Source organism: Scophthalmus maximus, chromosome 16 (genome assembly GCF_022379125.1).
Source record: "Scophthalmus maximus strain ysfricsl-2021 chromosome 16, ASM2237912v1, whole genome shotgun sequence".
NCBI lineage: Eukaryota > Metazoa > Chordata > Actinopteri > Pleuronectiformes > Scophthalmidae > Scophthalmus > Scophthalmus maximus.
Window position 1 is genome coordinate 942567 of NC_061530.1, and position 21462 is coordinate 964028.

General features: G+C 39.8%; 1 protein-coding gene across 1 annotated transcript in view; it reads right to left on the reverse strand.

The window, feature by feature from the left end:
- Positions 1-348: 348 nt before the first annotated feature.
- The window catches only part of cdh7a (cadherin 7a), a 102273-nt gene continuing 81159 nt past the window's right edge, over positions 349-21462 (reverse strand). The window contains exons 10-12 of the mRNA XM_035611969.2: positions 14326-14443; positions 13308-13556; positions 349-2033 (exon numbers count right to left, since the gene is read on the reverse strand). Coding sequence (XP_035467862.1) covers positions 1519-2033; positions 13308-13556; positions 14326-14443 — 882 coding nt within the window. The 3' untranslated portion in view covers positions 349-1518. The remainder of the gene's footprint in view (positions 2034-13307; positions 13557-14325; positions 14444-21462) is intronic.

Sequence of the window (21462 nt, forward strand, 5' to 3'; positions counted from 1 at the left end):
TTTGTTTTCAGGGTCCTGGCTACACTGAACACAGAGAATATATGTTGAAATTTTACACAAGTGAGAGTTTAAAGTTTGCAGTAACCTAAATGACACATGGTATGATTGATGATGGAGCAATTTTTGATAATATACTAAAGTTTAGCTATGTATGAGTCAAAAAGCATTTTAACAGCATTTAGCACATTTTGGAGGAAATGTTATTTAATAGTGACACAAATACATTACATCTGATTACCACCGCTTTTTTAAATCAACGATCAGTATTGTCAGATGCTGGTTGCTGGAGCATCATAATTTCCAGTTTGGGATATCTATCTATTTGGACAGAAAGACAGTCTTTTAAGGAACTGAATGGCAATTTTATTTTCAGGAAATGGATAAAAACATAATTTGCACATTTCTGCCTCTTCAAAATAAATAATGATACATATTGGTTGTACATGTCGACACCCAATTTGGTACAGTGTGTCCTTTTGCCTTCAACAAATAAACCATGAACATTATTGGTTTCATTTCTGAATGACAATAAATGTTAGACTCTGCAAACTACCGAAGTAAAATTCTTTAACTTACAAACTGCAACTTCACCCCAGTAAAGACTGCCACTTAATTTTCTAGGTGGCAAGAATTTTGAAATCAAGCACAACAAGGACAGCTCTTCAGCAGAGTTTTCTGACGTGGCAGACGCCCACAAACCCACCCTCCTATAAAAGCAGAACTCAGCTCAAAAATCATTCACTGGACTGGCAATAGAAAAAAGCAAAAAAACATACTTAGACAAACACTACACTGCAAAATGTATTGTTGGGAGAATAAGAGAAATCATAAGCTTTCCTGTTTCACCAAGTGGAGAAATCAATTTGCACAAGTTATGTCTTCACAACACTTCATTAGCACATCTACTAGGTGTTTATATTTTGTGTGCAGTTGCACTTTTCATATAGTGTTGAGAGGTATGACTGATTCCATGAATAATGTGTATGAAAACAGCCCCTCATTACCCTGCCCCTCCAACCAAGAAAGAATAGAACAAAACGGAAAAAATTGTGAAATTTCATATGAACAGACAAGTTAACATGTTGGTTTTTTTTTTTGTTGTTGTTTTTTTTCCAAGCACAAAGATGGCAAAGGAATACATCAAAACAGGAGTGCTGGGCCGGTGCCCATCGCTGGAATGAAAAGACAGCTGCCTCCCCCTGTAAATACTCCAACATGTATGCATTCTGCAGTTAATGGTTGGGTTCAAACTCCAAAATCTGAAACCTTTAATGTCTTCTGCACACAAGGTTTCCTCCTCACTCAAGCCACTTTTGAAGTCTGTGTCAAAACTCACCATGGCATACTTTTGAAAATCCATATAAGGAGGTAAACAAACCAAAAACCTTTGAAGTCAAAGTGTTTATCTCTCAGTCTCATGTTGTCTTTGAATCCTTTCCTCCAGTGCACGAAGGCAGACAAATATTATCTCTGACAATAAATTCCTCTCATTTAAATGTTAAGAGAGACATTTAGGGGTTATGAAAAGACACTGGTGCTGTCGCTGTTGCCGTACAGGTCGGCCAGCTTTTTGAAGCGTGGTCCCCAGTTGCTGAGATAGTCATAGTTCTGATCTGAGTCTGTACTTAGTGACTCCAGTGAGCTTAGTGACTCTGCTACCGAGCCGCTGCCTTCAAAAGCATATGTCTGCAGAGAGTCATAGGGGGGCACTGATGGGTCCACATCAGCATCCTGAAGTCGCTCCCAAATAAACTCTCGAAACACCACATTGTCTGGCAGGGATTTATGGGATGGACGAGTAGCTGATGGGTAATGAAAAAATGTAGGTGTATCTGGTGTGACATCTCGCCGTAAATTGGGGTCTCTGATGACATTCAGGTTGCGAAGGGTAACCATGTCAAAGGCCTCTGTGTCCTCCTCTCCCCCGCCCTCGTCGTCGTAACGGACAATGTTCTCTCTGATGTCCCTCTCCTCCTCAAGAATCAGAGGCTCCTTCCTTCTCCGATGCATTGACACAATTAGCAGAACCATCACTGCAGTGAAAGGGAGAGACGTGACTCTGAAAACGAGCACACATTTTGTGCCATTCAGCGGAACACATGCTATGATATGGAGCTTTTTGAAGAAACTAAAACACATTATGACAGTAGCAACCCCTACAGTCGTGGAACTGTAATTGCGGTTAGCAGTTCTACACGGACAATGTTGTTTTGAGTTTATATTTTTACATTTCAGCACATTTCAGCCATATTGTGACGATGAAACAGCTGCAGCACCTGCAGAGCTTTCTGCGCTTTTTTCTGTTACTGTCTGTGACACAATGAAGGTGGATGTTGTAGGACTCATCACATGTTGTTTAGCACGTCAGAGCTTCCACAATGAGTGTTGTTGGCTCAGACTGAGTTTACTCCAGACTTTGTTCAATGTATCTAATCATACATCGAATCATTTATCATGTATCTGATCTAATCATGTGTTACTGTACAGGCCAGAACTCGAAGACTGAGCTTGGAGCAGTGATGTGACACGAGCCTGCTGCTTCACTTACTACACCTCACATCAGCAGATGCTGCTCCACCGGGCTGTCCAGTTGCAGGTCAACCTACTTGTGTCTGCCAGAACTGCCCTCAGACGTGGAAAGAAAGTGCTGTGGTCAACTTCATGACCCCCTTTGCACACAGTATTTTGTGCAATACCAATGTTTATTTATGTTCTGCATGACCTGCTCTATATTATTGGAATAAAAATCTTGTTGTTCAAGGCCTTTTCCTTATACTCTCAGCATAAACAATCCAACCATTACATTTACCTCTTTCCAAGCTGCACAAATAATTAGAACACAATGTGTCATGACACCTGTTTATTTTTTTTGGAACATCATACAATATACCAAATATATATTATAATATTAGCATAAACAACATATGTACAACAAAAGAAGATACTGTCAGCACAGGGTTTCCTAGTTCTAGTGTCAAAGCAGGTCTGTCGGCTGACGGGTCAGGCTGTGTTGTTGTCGACTCTTAGGCAGTGGTCCTGTAGAAAGAATATCACAATAATCGATCAACATTACTTTAAAAGACTGACAACACTGCAGCAGCATTATCTGCAGTGACAAACACAGTTTTCTGTCACCTTTTGTGGGAGCCAAGTATAATTGATACCAGCCACTCTTTCATATAGATGGGTTATGACTTTGTTTAGATAAATATTGAAGATCATAAATAGTTCTGAGGTTCAGAATCTGTAAAAAAAAAATAAAATTTAACAACCGACCTGGCATAAATGTTTACACTTTGGAATTTTTTACAACATTGCCATGTGAATTTTAAAGTAGCTTTTGTACACAAGTATGTTACCACTTCATGCTCAACCTACAGTATCATGAGCCGACTCACCTGGTCCTCTGCTGACCTGCTTCTCTAGCTGTTGACGGGATCGTCTTGTCGTTGCTCTGGTCCGTGGCAGACAACCTCCAGGTCCTGGACTTCTTCATGTACAACTTGCTGTACCTGGTATAAGAGAAAGGAGGTCAACTTAGTGAAATGTTCATATTAACTTACATTGAACGGTACTTTTCATTTTAATTTCCTGCCCGTCGTCCGGACCGTAGTCTGGGAGCAGGGAGACGGTTTCGCCCCTCATGCCCGGCATTGCAGCATTTATTATTGCACACAGACTGCAACATGCACATCAAATCCTACTACAAGACTCTAGCCACACACACCGGGCATTGTCACTACGCCCACTCCACACCCACACACACCCACACGTAACGCTACGTCCCGTTCAGAGCGGATATAGATAAACAATCAAACGACATTTGCTCATAAAGACAGTGATGACACCCGGCGAACACACAGGCAGCTTTAGCTGTAGATACACACAAGTTAACATAGCGTTAGCTAACTTGGCTAGTGTCCTCCAGCGAAGAAAACTGCGATGCCTGATACACACACAAGCTTCCCAACAGTTCTGTTGGTTTCACAGTTTGACAACATAAACGGCTTTCACCCAAATGAAGCAGAAAATTACCTTTCACCCTCTGCTCCTCCCGGAGCTGACGACAGCGGTGAAGAGCCACCCGATGTTGCCTCTGTTCATTCCTCCTGTAGTCTCCAACCTCTTTGAGTCCATAGTCGTCTCCACTGCTCTGTCTGTTGCGACCGGAAGCTGTTGTAGACACTTTCTCTGCCGTTCTGCAACTCTTTTCTTCTTTAGTTCAGTGCAGCAACTCGTCTGCTACCGACCGACGGCGGGGGCAGCAGCCACCAGTGGCGGCAGCTCCGGTTGTTTGCCGACGCCGTGCAGGACACTGGTCACGCGGCCGACTGTGTGGTGAACGAGCAGAGTGCGCGCAGGCAGGAGAAAGCCGGTTCATCTAATCACTTTCGAATGCCTGGTGCCTCTGATTGGTCGTGTCTTTTACACTCCAGCGGCGGCCACAGATGAGGATTTTTTTTCGTTTCAGTGTCAGATCATTCAATGTGTTCATCGCTATCGGCATGTTAGGAGAGTGACTAGTAATATGACAGAAAGTGTTTCTCACAGAAATCACGTACCCTGCCTTTAATTTCATTTTTTGAGAGTAACATTTTGGGAAAGCATAGGAGTAGGCCTAACATCCTCCTGTTTTTTCTTTGTTTTTTTTTAAATATTTGACGACATGAATTTTCTGTGTAATACATATGTAATGTAGACAATATTAGGCATGAACTGAAAGGATAGCAGATTTTAGTGGTGGTAATAATGGGTTTGATATGTCTCAGAAAGAATCTGTGATTTGTAATGTAAAAGGTCTAAATCTAGAATTAAAATATTATATTTAAACTTATTTTAAAACTAAAATCATAAATGTTGCTTAACTGCGACTTTCTGTCATCATCCCCCTCACTAACTGGCTTCCAGAGTCCCTGCAACCAATGATACTTCTACTGCAGAAGGTACATGCACAATGACTAAACAAATGGAGAAAATATAAATTACACTATATGTTGCTATGAGTGTGTCAAATCTAATAAGTAACTGAGGTAAGGGGTATTAATAGTTAACTATGAGTAATGAGCAAATGGTCTAAATTGTCAGCCTGTGAGAGTGAAAGTATTCAGTTTGACATCAGTTCAAATGTACACACTTGGATCATACTTGAGTTCATGTGACGTTGATAGACTGGGACCCAGATGAATTCTAGGGGCTTATTTAAATCTGCTCTGCCAGACTCGGTCGGGATCTCCTCCATTGAGAAGAGATTTTCCTCGGGCAGAAATCTTGCAAGTCCAATAAGAACCGATTATCTGAAAATGGGCGGGGCTTGTACCATCACGCAGAGAGAAGCGACTTTTGTAAACAACCAATGCTGCAGGTGATGAATGAGCATTTGACTAAGAGTACATGATATCTTCAAATTTCTCCCACAAAAAATGGCAATACTGGTTCACAGACATTGTGGAATCGTCATCAGATCATCAAGGGTTAGGGGGGGTTGTCTGTTGACATTTTTGTGTCGCTCAACAGATGTGACATGATTCGTTGCTCTCACTGGTTGCAGGTCTGTCCAATCTGCGTCCGGAGGCATGTTGGTGTGTGTCCGTTCGTAACGCCTCTTCGAAATCAAAAATGAACTGAGAGGTTCCAGACTAATACGCATTTGAGTATTAGTCTGGCTGCGCCAGGCTGGGCTGTGGGGGCACGTCTGCAAATTCGGTCAGAGTTTCCTAAACCAAACCAAAGTGTAATATATCGTGCCCGTCTCTGGTTTTCACTACCTACATTTTGCTTCAAGACCTGGAATTTGTGGCCTCTGAGATCTTACCAGAAGCCCTCCTCCAGCCCCGGCTCGCTCCCCCGTAAATTATTGCTGAAAATAACTCTACGCCCAAGCAAACCGGCAAATGTCTAATGATCCTCTATTCATCAATGTCAAGCTGGTGCCAGTGAAATATCGTTCAATGGGCCCATATTTCTTTTCCATCTTGCCGCTAAGCTACTGCAGGCAGCAGAGAAAGAGGCCCAGGAACCAAATTCCAACACTACACTCTCTAATAAGGGAACAAATGGAAGAGTTGGAAGGGAGGAAAGTGTCACATGGAAAGCCTGCAGAAGATGAATGGGTAGCTCTCTGTTGGCTATTTTGTGATTGCTGGAACCCTTCAGCAGCAGCACTAGTATCACCACACAACGTTTTTTGTGAAATCATTTGAATAGTCCCTCTAGTCTAAATATTACACTAACATCATGACACCTTTTCAGTGCTTTGAGACGGACAAACCAAATATTTCTGAGGAGGATTGTTTCCTATGATTTTAGTTACTCAAGTCAGTCTAAATTCTTTCAATTTAGTGAATTACAAAGTGGCACAGTGAAACAGAATACTCTCAGGGCTTTCCAGCGAAACTCTTTGGGGTTTAATGAGTAGAAGGCAGCCACAGTGTGTGACAGACTGGAAACAGGCCAACGTTCAATCACGTCCTACTAAGATGAGCAAGTGGATGGCCAAGCATATAAATAGTCAATCTACATCAGGTACCAAGGCTCCTGATAAAATGATTTTCAGCCCAGACACTTAAAGCGGCAGTAAGTGATTTTGGAGACAGATTGTCTCTCTCTTCGTTGTTGTTATTGTGATTTTCTGCTCTGGGCGCGAACCCGCAACCTCGGCTATGGGAGACCAACGCACTATCCACTGGGCCAAAGATATAGCGCATTAGTCTATGTAAGGTACCAACAAATACCAAAACTGCGCCCTCCGATTGCGGTTCGAATCCCGCTCGTTACGATTACGTTATAATGATGTTTACCGGTAGATATGTGCGGGAGCATCTAATGTTAAATAAAATTATGAAGGGGCCAAACATAACACCTTTTGTGATGATGAAGAAGCCAAGAAATATGACAATTATTGTCATTTATCTACTTAGTTAAAATTCAGATAATCTTGCCTTGTGAGAGTGAAGAGATAATAATAACTAAGTATCAATAAGAAGAAGAAGAAATCAAAACACTGAAATGTCCAAACTCGTTTTATTTCAACGGCAATTATGATGAAAACAATAATGATGATACTACTACTACTACTATAACTATTACTACTACACATATAATAGTAATAAAAGTGATAGTAATAATAACAACACTAACAACAATATCAATAACAATAGTATGAATAACAATATTAATGTTAGAAACAAACAATATTAACAATAATAATCTTAAATAAGGTATCATAATTAAACAAGATCAAAAATAAGTAAAACAAACTCTCGTCCTGGTCACCATCTGTTCGATCTGGTGCTCCGATGTGTACTATGCACTAATTTTACATTAATGCCATAACAGACAGCATAACCACTCTATTCTAAAAAGTGAAATGAAATGTAAAGGAAACAGTGCAACATCAATAACAAAATGAGCAATACAACCCCGCCCAACTCACAGGCATGCAGGAACACAACCAGGCCCAAATAGCGCAGGTAGCAGTGCTCCAAGCTTTCGAGACACTGTTTGGGTGGAATCTATGCAGGCTCTGAGAGACTTGCTGCTGCCTCAGTGGATGAGGATGGGAGGGTGAGGGCACTGCTGCTGCCTCAGTGGATGAGGATGGGAGGGTGAGGGCACTGCTGCTGCCTCAGTGGACGAGGATGGGTGGGTGAGGGCCCTGAAGCTTTTCAGTGGATGAGTATGGATGGGTGAGGGTGGATGAGAGCCTTGCTGCTGCCTCAGTGAATGAGGACGGGAGGATGAGGGTGGGTGAGGGCCCTGCGGCTGCCTCAGTGGACGAAGACGGGTGGGTGAGGGTTGATGAGGGCTGTGCGTGTGCCTTGGTCAAAGCTAAAAGACAAATGGCGGGACAAACATAAAGGTTTGGCTTTTGATGGGGGGGGGGGGGGCACAGCTTTTTAACAGTACTGGTCAAGCATTAGGGAGCGGAGAGAGGAAGTGGCAGCAAGCTGGTTTTGGAGGAGAGACCTGGGAGGTGGCAGTGGAAGTTTTCGCAGCATATTGCTCTTCCTTCATAGCAATGGCAAATCTGCCAGAAGGAAAGAGCACAATGAAGTCCCTCAAACACACCTTCCATCTGGATTAAAAAAGGAAATTATTAGATGAGATGGAAAAAATATATTTAGTAACACATTCTTAAGGCAGTTGTGTATCACTCCCAGACAGTTATATTCAGTCTTTAACATCTTGTAATGTTGGTTTTGTTTTAATACTATTGCTTTTTTATTGCTCTTGGAAAGATCTCGCTAACGTCGTCAACACGCAGGTTAGTTTAGCAGATATATCACCGTGAAACTGGCCAAACGTTTCAGTTCGTACGACATCTCAAACTCGCCTTTTACAGTAGCTGTTTACAGTAGCGTCACTGTAACAACAGGTAACGTTATTAACAAGCTACCTATTAGCTTTACTGAGATGAAATGATGCAATGAGCGATCATTCAAAGACTCAGCTCGCTAACATCGTCAAACATCACCACTCGTGCTATGTCTCAAAATCGCAGTTTACAGTTGCTGTTTACACTCGCTGTATACAGTAGCGTCACCGTCACGCTACCTGTTAGCTTTATCGAGCCACATTAAGAGATATAAACCGGTACATATATTCCCCGATGTATTATATTGACAGCCGCTATAAAGATAAACTTACTTTCACAGTCTTGATGAGAAGTTATCCACTTCGCTTTGTCGGCGTTTTGATTCCAGCTGCCATGAGTGTGTCCTGCCCCTCAATGTCACGATAGGTCAATTCTTGGCAGCACGACGTGCGAATCTTGGCAGGGACGTGAGCGCCGATTGGCCATCGTGTCCGAATCTTGGCAGATTCTTGGGAGCGTACTGAAACGCGATTGGCTGTCGCTGCCAAGAATCACCTCGACTCTCGGTCTGCAGGGAGGGCCAAAAGGCCTGAGCTGTAGCGCCACCTGCTAGCACGTCTCTTATGGGGGCAGCAAGTGATGTTTACAAACTGCATACAGTGTAGTGAGGTGTGGTCCACACCATTTGTTTTGTTTTCGATTTCCAGAGCCAGGAGTGATTTTTTTTCCACCACACAAACAGAACGGACAGCTAACGGACGGTGAGGAAATATTTTGCAGATTTTATCAAAATCTGTATTGATTTAGAAACAGATAACCACGATATGACAAAAGTCCCATTCTTCATTACACACTTACTGATGACATCCACAAGAAGATCAGTTTTCTGTTACAAAGGCTTTTTGTTCCAATGATCTACCCTCTCAAAATTGCTTTCGAACAAGGCAATGATGCTCCTCTATTCTTACCAGCATGCATCACTAAATGTCCTTTAAATTTAGAATGTTTATGGATGCACTGGTGACTGGGACTGATGATTCATGCAATTTCTACGAGATGTTTCAATCATCACCTGTGACACTGTCTGAAGTGAAAGGAAGTGTGAATACTCACTCCTCTGTGAAATATCATGTTATAATACCCCCAAAACTCATTTTGTCAATCATCTTTTAGTATGAGCAATAACGTAATTAGACATAAACCTACATAAACGCACTGCCAAAATTTCCTACAGCTTTGGTAACTTTATTTGAGTATTTCTGTATTTGTGTTCTTTTCTGAATTCAGGTGGGCAAGGCTCAGATGGAAAAAAAAAGTTGGTGTCATGTACTGTCATGGACCATGTTGTTCCTGATGTAACAAGGCTCAGTCACATCTGATATTATGTTCAAACATTAGCTGAGTTTAAATATAAATCAATAATGCTCACTAATGTCCCCCCCCAAAACTTTCTCACCCATCCCTCCTCTGTCGTTACACTGTCCCCTAATTTTCTCGTTCGCTCTCTATTCTTACATTTCTTCTCATATTCCTGGTTATGTTACCTGATATTTCCCCTTTCATTGTATTCTTGAAGATATCGTTTGTATTTCTAAATTTGTGAAAAGGATTTTGCTCCATTAACTTTATTGCCCTTTTCTGCCATAAAAATACTGCAGGCTACATTGTGTAATATGGGCCTGATTTGTTAGAAGAAGAAAAAAATCTGTTCTTATCTGATGTCCCTTGTGGGCCCCCTTATACAATGTGAATTGAAGTAGCTCACAATCACTTGTGTTTTTGTAATTGATTCCTGTAATAGACAAATTTCCTGCATGTGAGAGCCAGAAGCCTTTATCTGTATTGGGCTGTTTGTCAGGAAACATCAAAAAGCAATGACTAAATTTACAATCTTAAAAAGCATAACAAAGATGAACAGAGAACAAGAATGTAGATTTAAAGGAAGAGTCTGATAAGGCAGAAATAACTGTCTTGAGATTTTAAGGGCTATGTAATGTCTGTTTGGTCCTCTGGAGAATGGAGCAACAGCTGACCAGTACTAAAGAAGCCACTGGATTTTAACAAGATGATGATCACCTCAGTAGTTTAGATAAATCAACCAAAATCTACTGTATCATTTAAAAAAGGGTTAAAACGACATTTGCAAAAAAATACACAAAAATAAAAACACAGTACAGTATATCTAAGACTGACAGCAGCTTAGGTCTGCCGGGAGACACAGCTTGGGTCTTACTCTGGATAATGTCTCATGGTCTAGTTTAAAGGCCAAAGCAGGTCAGAATAAACGTGGGCTGTTAATACAAGGGAAAGGGGAGGGGCTACAGATGGAACAGGGAAAAGAAGAATAGAGGCTGATCCAATTCAGCAAAGCAGACTGAGGGGGCAGCTTAGAACACACACACACACACACACACACACACACACACACAGACAAGGCAGCGTGGAGGTATATTAAACTGGAGGCCATTAGTTCTAAGTCTGTGGCCTGAGGCTGTGCTGAACAGAATAGAGCAGCATTCATTAGCAAAGGCAGGTTCAGGGTTCACACACAGTATGTCCCCCTGTTGGTCTTTTGAAGTTTTAATTAATCACAAAAAGTATTCTCGTCACAACTCAAGGAAGGGAAACTTCAAGGGGACTGGAATAAAAAGCGAAGTTGGATCGCATCACAGAACATGTCCCAGTTATTGTATGTGCTGCTCAGATCCTCTTCAGCGTTCGATGAAGATTGCTGATAAACTCTGACTCTGCCTTGATGGGGTGATGCTTTGTCTGTGGGGTTTTCATGAGCAATAATGTAGCTTGGAGGTGATGGCTCAGTGCTGCATCATCTATAAGGGGATGTAAATGAATTATTATTTAAGTGTCTTTCCTGACATCTTAACATATGGTGTGCGACCTTGAAACGCAGTATTCCATACTATGACTTCCACTAAATATCATCATTAAATCTGTAACGGACACAGAGGGGTTGCTCCCTGAGAAGGGGAAACAGCCTTAAAATCTAAAACTCTATCACTGATTCAAACTGTCTTCAGGCACTACTTCCTATCAATAAAAATAAGTTGCTTGAGACTCAACATAAACTATAAATATCTTCAACAACAAAAATAGATATTGAATATGCAGTAACATCAGCACAGCCTAAGCATCCGTGGATGAAGAATGTCATTTTCTTACATCTCTGATACTGGCTTGAAAAACCAAAAATGAAGTTTTCATATTCATTCAGTTTTATAATCCAGTGGCTGCACTCAACACTTAAATAAAATTACTCTTATTTCCCCCAGAACCCAGAATGAAGACTGATTAATTGATCGTACTTCAGGATTTCATGGGTATTTGACTTGTAAACATTCCTGCTGCTTTTCAGAGCCGGTTGACCTCAGTCACATGTATTTACCAAAAAGGAAATATGAGTTGAAGATTTCTCCTTCCAGGTTTAACCTGTGCAAGACCTCAAGATGCAGCTCTGTTAGCACAGCTTCTCTCAGTCACATAACCGACTGAAGAATGCAGAAGAGCAAAGATGAGGCTGAATGGGAAAAATTTATTCTGCTCCACAACATATTCAATATTTAGACTTTTTCTTCAATTGTTTATGTTTTTGTTAAATATTGGAAGTGGTCAAAGTGTTATTTGCAAAAAACTATCTATGTGAAACAACTTAACCATACTTCATGAAAGACTGATTTAATCTTTAACCATGTGTTGTATTTAATATGCATATCATGATTTAATGTAAAATCATTATTGGTAAAGTAACAAGCAATTACAACTAAAAACATATTTCTCTCTGAAATACAGTAAATTAGAAAGATAAAGTGGCATAATATGGAAATGCTCAAGTAAAGTAGGAGTACCTTAATATAGTCAATTATTGTTTTACTACAAAAAAGAAAAGTACGTTACTTTTACCCACTGACATTTTCTACTTGTTACAACATATTTCCAACACACCTTTTGTAATAAGCTGTCAATACCATTCCTACTCTATTGAAGTGCTACTCACACATATTTGTGTTGTGCTTTCTGCTGCTACTTACCCGTGTTCTGTGCATTGGTTCACTTGTAATTTATCATATGAACCACAAACACATCTCAAAGTCAAAGTTTAGTTTTCATGCTCTGTTGTCAGAAGCTTGTGACTGCAGCGACGCTCCCCGATGGTTTAAATGTTCCCTGAAATCCTGCGGTTCACTGCTTCACTTCACCAAGCAAAATATTTGCTGTTTGGATGCTCGATGCCTGCATCTGTGATCTGTGCAACTTTAATGGCTATTAGCTGCTGATATTGCTGCATGTATTATTGCTTTCCTGCATATATCTGCTTTTACTGTATGCTGCTGTCATATACATATCTTGAATCATTTCTGACAGTAATTATGAATTTTATACTTGTCGTGAACTGAGGCAATTTCATTTTAGTTCTTCAAATTATACTTTTACTCAAGTACAAATCAGAGTGCTGAATTTTCACATCCCATTGTGGCTACTTATGCTGAAGTAAAGAATACAAATACTTCATACAAATCATACAACACAATGATCAGTTATGTTGGTGAATAACCACAATTAGAATGTGAAATAAAATGCCATATCTCATTGGAACAATGACAAAAGCTGCAAAAATAAAATTCTGGATGTAAATGACCTCTACCAAATATGAAACACACCATGTGTATGAAGGCGACTGGGGCTCAGGAGTTTGAGTGGATCATCAGAAGATCGGTGGTTCGATCCCCACTTCCTCCAGTCTGAATGCAAAAGTGTCCTTAGACACTTAATCCTATATTGCCCCTGACCGCTGGACTGGCCATGTATGAATGTGTGTGAATGGTTGAATGTGACTTGTACGGTAAAGCTCTTTGGGTGGTCAATAAATGCTACAGTACATTACTCTGAGCTTTCTACCAATCTCTTCAGCTAAAACACACCACAAGAGTTGTGACATGGACTTGCATCTCTGACACTGAGGTCATATGGATCTTACTCAGTAGTGTGATGATGCAGCCTAAAATAGCCAAGAGAGCGCCGGTGCTCAGGCCAGTCGCTGTGTAGGCCACGGCTCCGCAAGACGAGGCAACGCCGTCGGCGTCACAGTCACACACATGCACTGAGAGTGTGTTCGTGCTGCTGAGGGCAGGACTCCCACTGTCCACGATCAACACGGGCAGCCGATACACAGGCTGCTCTCGTCTCCTGAAACCACCTCGCTTCGTCAGCACGGACGCCGTGTTGTCTGCAGAGAAGAGCAATGAGCAGATGTCATTTGCATATCAACTTTACTGGCTTCAAATGAACAATGAACTATACTTGTATACCAGACTAGCAGGAGGAATAGCTTGATGATTGACTTCAGAGTTTCAAATTTAAGACTTTATTTTCTTGTTTTACAAGATGATACTTTACCTTTTAGATTTTCATCTTGTCTGCATAAGATTAAAGGAAACCATCTTAGGAATGCCATAACTGAACACACAAAAGGTCCATTCTGTATGACGAGTAGATTTTCCCAAGATGATTATAGTACATTTTGCTGCTAGTACTTGTGTACTTTTAGAATTTTTGATGTCGGGTTTTTCTTGTAACCGACTGTTTACGTTAGATTGTTGTCTTGCTGCTGAAGTAAAATCGGAGTACTTCTTTCACCATTGTTTAAAGCCTGTTTCACATTCATTCAGTCCTAACTTTGCTGTATGTTGGAAATACAATTGATAATATGACCTCACAGAAGTTTATAACAATAAATCCTAATGAAAATAATAACAAGAATAGAACTTTGACCCAAATATGGTAGTCAGAAGAAAAAACTAAGACTTTTTATTACCTCCTAATGCCATTTCTGATGAAAGTGAACTCAATACATTGTGTTCAAGACTTGCAAATACCCCAGACTTACAGATTTGTCTGTGAATTTGGCTGAGAGACACTTTCATATGATCACAAAGTAATGGTAAGAAATGTTAGCCTGAAGGGAATATCAGAGCATCGCATAGAGAGTCTCAGACCTTTGTTATCTCGCAGAGTGAAGTTAAGGTTGCCAGCAACAGATGCAGCGAGGGCGAAATAAAAGCGGTGACCACTAAGAGGTTCGTCCTGATCCACCGCACTGATGGTCTGGATTACCTGAAGACAACAGAAAGAGAACAACATTAGTTTTCAAGCTTTGTGTCCTTCCTGATCTTTATCAGATCTCACTGACTGATTAGTGGCTAATTCAAGCTTTAGATTGTTTCATGTGCGCATGCAGCAGGAGCTGGCAGCTGTTGTCCCTCATGTTATCAGTTTGAGGAAAGAATTGTTGTGCAACCTTTTGAATATGCATCACTTTATGAATCACTCATAGATTTAAATACACAGATGCATGCATTGTCGTTAATAGGCCAAATGCGTAAACTGGAGAAAAAAAGCTAAAATATTTTATTTTTAATGTTTGGCTGTGATTTCCTCTCTTGAAGTACAGTAGTTATTTGGCAAGAGCTTGGCAAACTCGTAAGGGGTTTTTGGAAAATGATTTTTTCCAAAGCAAATTATTGTCCCGCGATTATTCTCATCACATAGTTAGTGATAATGTTTTACCCTTTTTTTTGCATTTGGGTACTAGAAAATCCATTCCTTCCTTTTTTACTTTTAAACTAGGAGTCCCTAACGAAGGTGTTAGGGTACAGTACAGTAAAAGTAACATATAATAAAACACATTTGTCTCATTTAAATTTAAACATTCAAATTTATATATATTAATAGACTTTGCGTGGCAAATAGACCCTCCAAACTGGACACACCATTAGGGCAGAAATGCAGAACAGCCTGTGAGTGAAATTTGTCCACAACTAGGGTTAATGCATACAGTATATTGCACGTTCTTCATATTCTAATATCTAAAGTAAAGTGAGACCTGCCTACTAGGGACATTAAGAAAGTAAAGTCAGTGTCAGGTCAGTCTAATGAATTTAATGCTGAAGCTGTTAAAAATAAATGCATATGTTATGCAGGCAGATATTCCTACTATACAATTAAGTATGCAAATGACTCACGATAAGGACAGCTTTCGCACTAGGCAATGCAAGACACGTATTTAAAGATGTAAAGATAAAAAAATTAATTCCATTTGCTTCTGCCCATTTTATTTATCCTCTGAACCAAGGACTAAAAGGAATCTCATCCCCTTTATCATATAGCAGTGTTGACAACGAGAAATCCAATCATCACATGAACCAATCTATTTGCACCCACCAGCACAAGTACTGTAATTATCTTAATCATACAAACATGTTATCTGAAAATCAAGTTCTCTTTTTAGGAAAAGAAAGAAAAAGTTCTCTTTTCAGGAAAAGAAAGAAAAAGTTCAGCTGCAGGAAGAAAAAAGAAATGTCACTCACAACGTGCTGTACAGTAGAAACATATCACACACAAACGCAATATGGATGACAAATGATAGAATGGCCATCAAAGTGGGTGATGCAGCAGGAGTGTCCTTATAAATTAAGATCAAACGAGATCCAAGAGATTTGTAAAAGCAAATCACTCAAAATTATTGCATATCCCAGCCCCAAACAGATGTGTCTAACATCATGACATAAACAAAATAATTGAATAAAAAAGAAAAGAGGGGGAAAGACATGGATTATCAGTTGTGATTAAATGCTGCTGGTTACAAGCTGTCAGGTGTTGGTGTAAGTGGTAAACACATCCTGCCAATTATTAAAACTGGCAGGCAGGGTGACAATTCATGAATATTTTACTCTGTTTCTTACAAAATTAAAAAAGTGGCTCTTTTATCAGCAAAAAATAACCAAAACTGTTTGGTATTGCAACACAAGGTAAATTTATCTTGGGAGCAAAAGGGTTGTCTGCCCAAGAACGTGGGATATCTTGTGTATACGCAGACAAAAGCAATGTTTGTGTCAGCGTTGGATTAGTGACAGGTAGAGTCTACCACTGAGCATCTCAACATGCACCTTGTGCATGCTCTGCTGCATATCATGGAAAGCTGGCATTGATTCTTTGATCGAAATAACTCACAAGCCTTTCATTCTGTTATGGAAATGTCACATCTGATAGAAACATTTCTTTGTGGTTCGTACACTGATGATGAATCCTATACACAATTTGAACCCTTTGATGTCTTTTGAATATTGCAGATGGTTTCTTAGCTTAGCTCTAGGAAGGTTTCCATTCCTCACTGCTGAGGGAAAGAACTGCAAATCATCCTTAAATCTAACTCTTTGTAATGTATAATGCCTTTCATTAGTGTGGCTCTTATGCAAGGCGTTCCAGAGAATCTTTGGTGGGGAATTCTCCAATGGGTTTAGTAGGAGACAGGAGGAGAGAGGCATGAATGTAGACATAAATTCTTGTTGAAAGAAATTCACAGCATCAACAGACTAGTGCCTGTCAGAAGGAAAGAGAGAAGACTGAGGAGGCCTATGAATCACAAAATGAAACGTTTTTTTTTTCAGTTTACACATGGCTGTGCAACAGATCAAAAAGGATAAAAAGGGACAAAGGTGTCTCTATTTGTAGCTTTGGTGAGGGAGGAGGTGAATGTGCAAACAACAGAGAGCCATGGTACAACACACACTCACAGGTACAGCAAATCAAGTGAGGATATGTTGTCAAATTGCATTGATTAGTCAAGCTTCCAAAAAAATCACTATCGTTAGGACTATGCGAATTTTAGGCAAATCAAGATAAATAGCCTGCTCAAAAGTAAACGTACACTTAAATCACACATCAGATCTTGATGAACGAATTATTCACGTTGAAAATCTTCACTGATGTGCAATGTGTAATTTCTTGAGAACAATATGGCGTATCAACGGTCACTGGAAACCAAAATCACAGTCTGATCCAACTTGTGTAAATTTTATCACGGCAACTCAGAACGTGACTCAGTGACTGTATACACTCCTGGCAACGTCTCGGCTCCTGATGAGTTGCTGGATGGTGTTTTGGGAGGTCTCCTCCCAGACCTGGATCAAGGCATCAGTGAACTCCTTGAGAGTCTGTTGAGTTACTTGGCGGATTTGAATGCACGGATACATAACGTCACATAGGTGCTCAATTTCATTTAGGTCAGGGAAACGAGAGGGTCAGTCAATGACATCAATGCCTTTGTCATTCAAGAACTGCCTTCACGCCCTGGCCACATGAGGCCTGGCATTCCCCTGCACCAGGATCCCTGAAGTTTAACTGACTTTGTGTTATTTTGTTTCCTTTAAATTTCTGGTGTTTTCACTTAGTTTATGTGTAAATGTCAAAAACATCTGTTTACTTTCAATTTTCAACTTCATTGTTACACTTAAGGAGATCTGCCATCTGCATACAATCTTTGGACATACAATAAAGAGAAGGCAAGCAATTTAAAACAGTTAATACCCTTAGCAGCTGGTATAGCTCAGTAGGTTACACCACTAACTTTGTTACAGAATATTTGGGTTTGATTCCAGGTCATCCCAGTGTGGGCCCTTAGGCAAGGCCCTTCATGCTACCTCCCTTGATGATTGTAAACCGCTTTTGATAATAGCTTCAGCAAAATGTAATGTAATGTGGCAACCCAAAGTGACGTCACTCATTGGTTTGTGAACTGCCTTTTCGAAGCCAGGAGTTTAACATTTTGACCAGCGTCATCTTGTTGTTTTTGCAAATAGAGGAAGAGGGTCTGACAGAGAGCTCATCCACTGAGCGCCCAACTACACCTTCAACCATGTACTGATCGGACTACACCAGCTGTCAATCACTCTTCATTCTCCAATGTATACACTGCTTTATCGTATATAATCATAGACTTCTATTGAAACTAGAAGATTCCTTTTTGCAACCAGTGGAGTTGCCCTCTACTGGTCATTCTACAGAATACAAGCTTCAGGCACTTCTGCTTTGGCCTCATTTTCCAGACCCGGTGACGACAACCATTTTTATATACAGTCTGTGGCCCTAACACAGTGATTTCCAAAATGTTTTGGGCTGTGACCCTTTAAAAGAATACAATAGAAACCATATCATAATGAGTATTGGGTTTTTAATACTTCTATCAAAATTTGGCAGTATGTTTGTAACCAACACACATATAATAAACAATCTTGCTATGAAACTTGTTGCCAAGATACAACTAGGTGGGACCTAGTTGTACAGTAGTAGTTTTACAAGAGACAAATCAACTATGTAAAAATGTCTAACTGATCTCAAGCCTCGTATTTCAGCACTGCAATTTCCAACACAAAGCCTGATACTGGTATATTTGCAATAATATCGGTAAACATATTGGCCTGACCAATTTATTGGACTAGCTCTAATGTCTACTCTAATGTCGACAATGGGCTTTTATTATTAAAAATCATTATAGAGCCTAAATGGTAGCATGTTTCAGCCTACAAGGCCAACAAGGAAAAGCAACTGATGGAGCTTACATCACAAATGTTCTGGATCATTAAACCTGGTCAAACAATATTAAATCAGCTTTTCTCAATACTCGCACAGCATCATCCAGCATCAAGTTCAACAATGTATGAAAACAGGTTGGATGAATACATTTTCATAGCTGAGCAGATCATTTCAACCTACATTATTACAAATTAAGGACTATTTCAATGCACAACTCAGAGGGTTGCTCCTAAAGACAAAAGGACCATTTTGTTCAAGGACAGCCCTTACTGAGAAACCACCCCTTACAGTACACTTGAAGGAAATTAGAGAATACACATAATAATGAAAGCGCAGCCAATTACACTCAGCATATATTTAAAAATAATTCCAACCAATATCTGACTGGAACTAATATCAAAACAAAGGCTATTTAAATATAAATATGTCACTTTCAACCATTCAACATTTGACACTCTGTCTGACTGCCCAGATCAATCAGCAAAGGGTTGGACTGAAACAACTCAAAGGGTGGTCCAAAAATGTGTGATTTAATTATTTTCCTTTTTTTTCCTTTTCTTAAAATAGTAAAATGATCATTGATATAGGCTGCTCAAAAACCTGAATACAAGGACTACATGATGATAAATTTATTTTTATAAAGACAGTGTCATGATCCCCAGACCCATGCTCCTGGTCCCCCTGTGTGTGTGTGTGTGTGTGTGTGTGTGTGTGTGTGTGTGTGTGTGTGTGAGATTAAGAGTTATTGGAGTGGAAAACTAACACATGGCTTTTGTCATAGCAATAATAATATGAGATGGCGACAATTTTGCGCAGGATGTCATCTCCGTGGAGTTAGGTCCTTTTACTATTCTCGCTTGGTCTGTGGTTAATTTTTTTATGAAGAAAAGCTTGTTCAGACCCTATTGACCTCTATACTACCAATTTCTGATGTGGACAATTCAAGCAGCGAATCAGCAGAGGATCTTGTGTTAAAACAAACCTACTCTTGAGATCATTTTGGCTCAGGCAGTTTACTTGACTGATACATTGCAAAGAAGGGAACACCCTGTATTGTATGTAATGTTCTCGGTGTGGTGGCTTGCAGGGAAAAGGAAAACGTTTTCTGACTCGAAAGCAAACTCAACTTGCAACACTCAACAGCTCAACAACAGCATGATGCGTGAAATATGCAGGTACAGATGCACTGATGGAATTGTAGCACCTCTACCAGCAACATTTTGGTGGAAATTGCAATAAAATTCAATACAGCCTTTTACTTTGCAAAAAGCACAATTTAAATTAATGATTTTATTCTTAAAGCACTTAAACTCGCGACTGTTTCCTTTTAAATAAAACATTGTTACTGTAAATTATCTCATTATTACTAAAGCATTCATAAGTAATACTGTTAAGATGTAAGTGGCGCTCATAAAATGATCAGCAGTCAGCCCTGTGTAAGTGGCATACTAAATTACTGAAGTAATTGAGATAAAATTGCAGGAATAAGTTTCAATCCTGTCAACCTCACAGCCACAGAGGTTTGTCTTGCAACCCTGATGGAACCGCGGTCAGGAACATTGTCAAGCAAAGTTTCTTTTACCTCAAAGTCATCAGCTAATGTGAGGTGAGAAGTGACTTTACTTCTAATGAAGTGATGAAAATAGAAGTCACATACATTTACAACTTGGTAGGTGACACCTGACAACAGTTATCAACACTTCTCACCAACATTCTATTTGTGGTAAATGCATTACTTTTAATGTTCATCATAGCATCATACATCACTGAGTAATGCAGATGTGGGCCACTGGTGCAAAGGAGATAGAGAGGTCGTCTACATACTGGAGGGTTCGTGGTTCAATCCCCGCTTCCCCCAATCAGCATGCCAAAATTTCCTTGGGCAAGACAATTAACCCTAATTTGCCTCTGATGGCTGTGCTGGCAGAGCATGAATGTGAGAGAAAAAAAGGACTGGCTATTGAATATTAATACTTGTAAGATACCAACTGAAATAAGTAGCAAAATTGTCATGTATCTAAAGTTTGCATTAAAACAGGATAAAGGCTAAGTATTGTGTGTAGACAGTTTAGCGTATTCTGTTTAATGGAAAAAGAGAGATGTAGAGCTCACATGTATATTCCTCACAGTGAGGTAGTTGTAACAAAACACGGCTATTACACTTCTTTTTATATATATATATATATATATATATTTTTTTTTTTTAATGGTATCAGCCCAAGATATGAGGTTCAATTATAATTTTTAAATATACTTTTGACTTTAAAGTGAAATGTATTGAAAAACTTGATTTAAGAAAAAAATAAACTCCAATGTAGTAATTTAGATTCATTCAAATTGTGACTGCTATGATGACTGCACTTCCCTCTGTTTGACACCAGCAGAGTAACCACGGCACTGGTTGTTAAATCTATTCCGTCAGCTTCTCTGCCACAATTGTCAAGTTCTTGCTCATGGTGGAAATTGTCTCTACCCTGAGACAACTACTGTTGAGTAGTTGTCTCAGGGTGTTTTGGTGCTAAATAATTTAAACTGCCTTGACTTGACTAGTTCTCTAAAATCTAAATTGTAGTACTAGTAATCTAAAAGGTGTAGTTACCATTGATCATTTTGAACAGGAGTCTGAAAATTTAAGCCACATAAAGCCCTGCTGGCTGATGAGTTGAGAGAGAAAGTTGGACGAAGAGTAAAAATAAACATTGCATTGCATAGGTGGCACTTGTTGCCATGGCGATATGATAGCTGTCACCAGGGGTTGTATT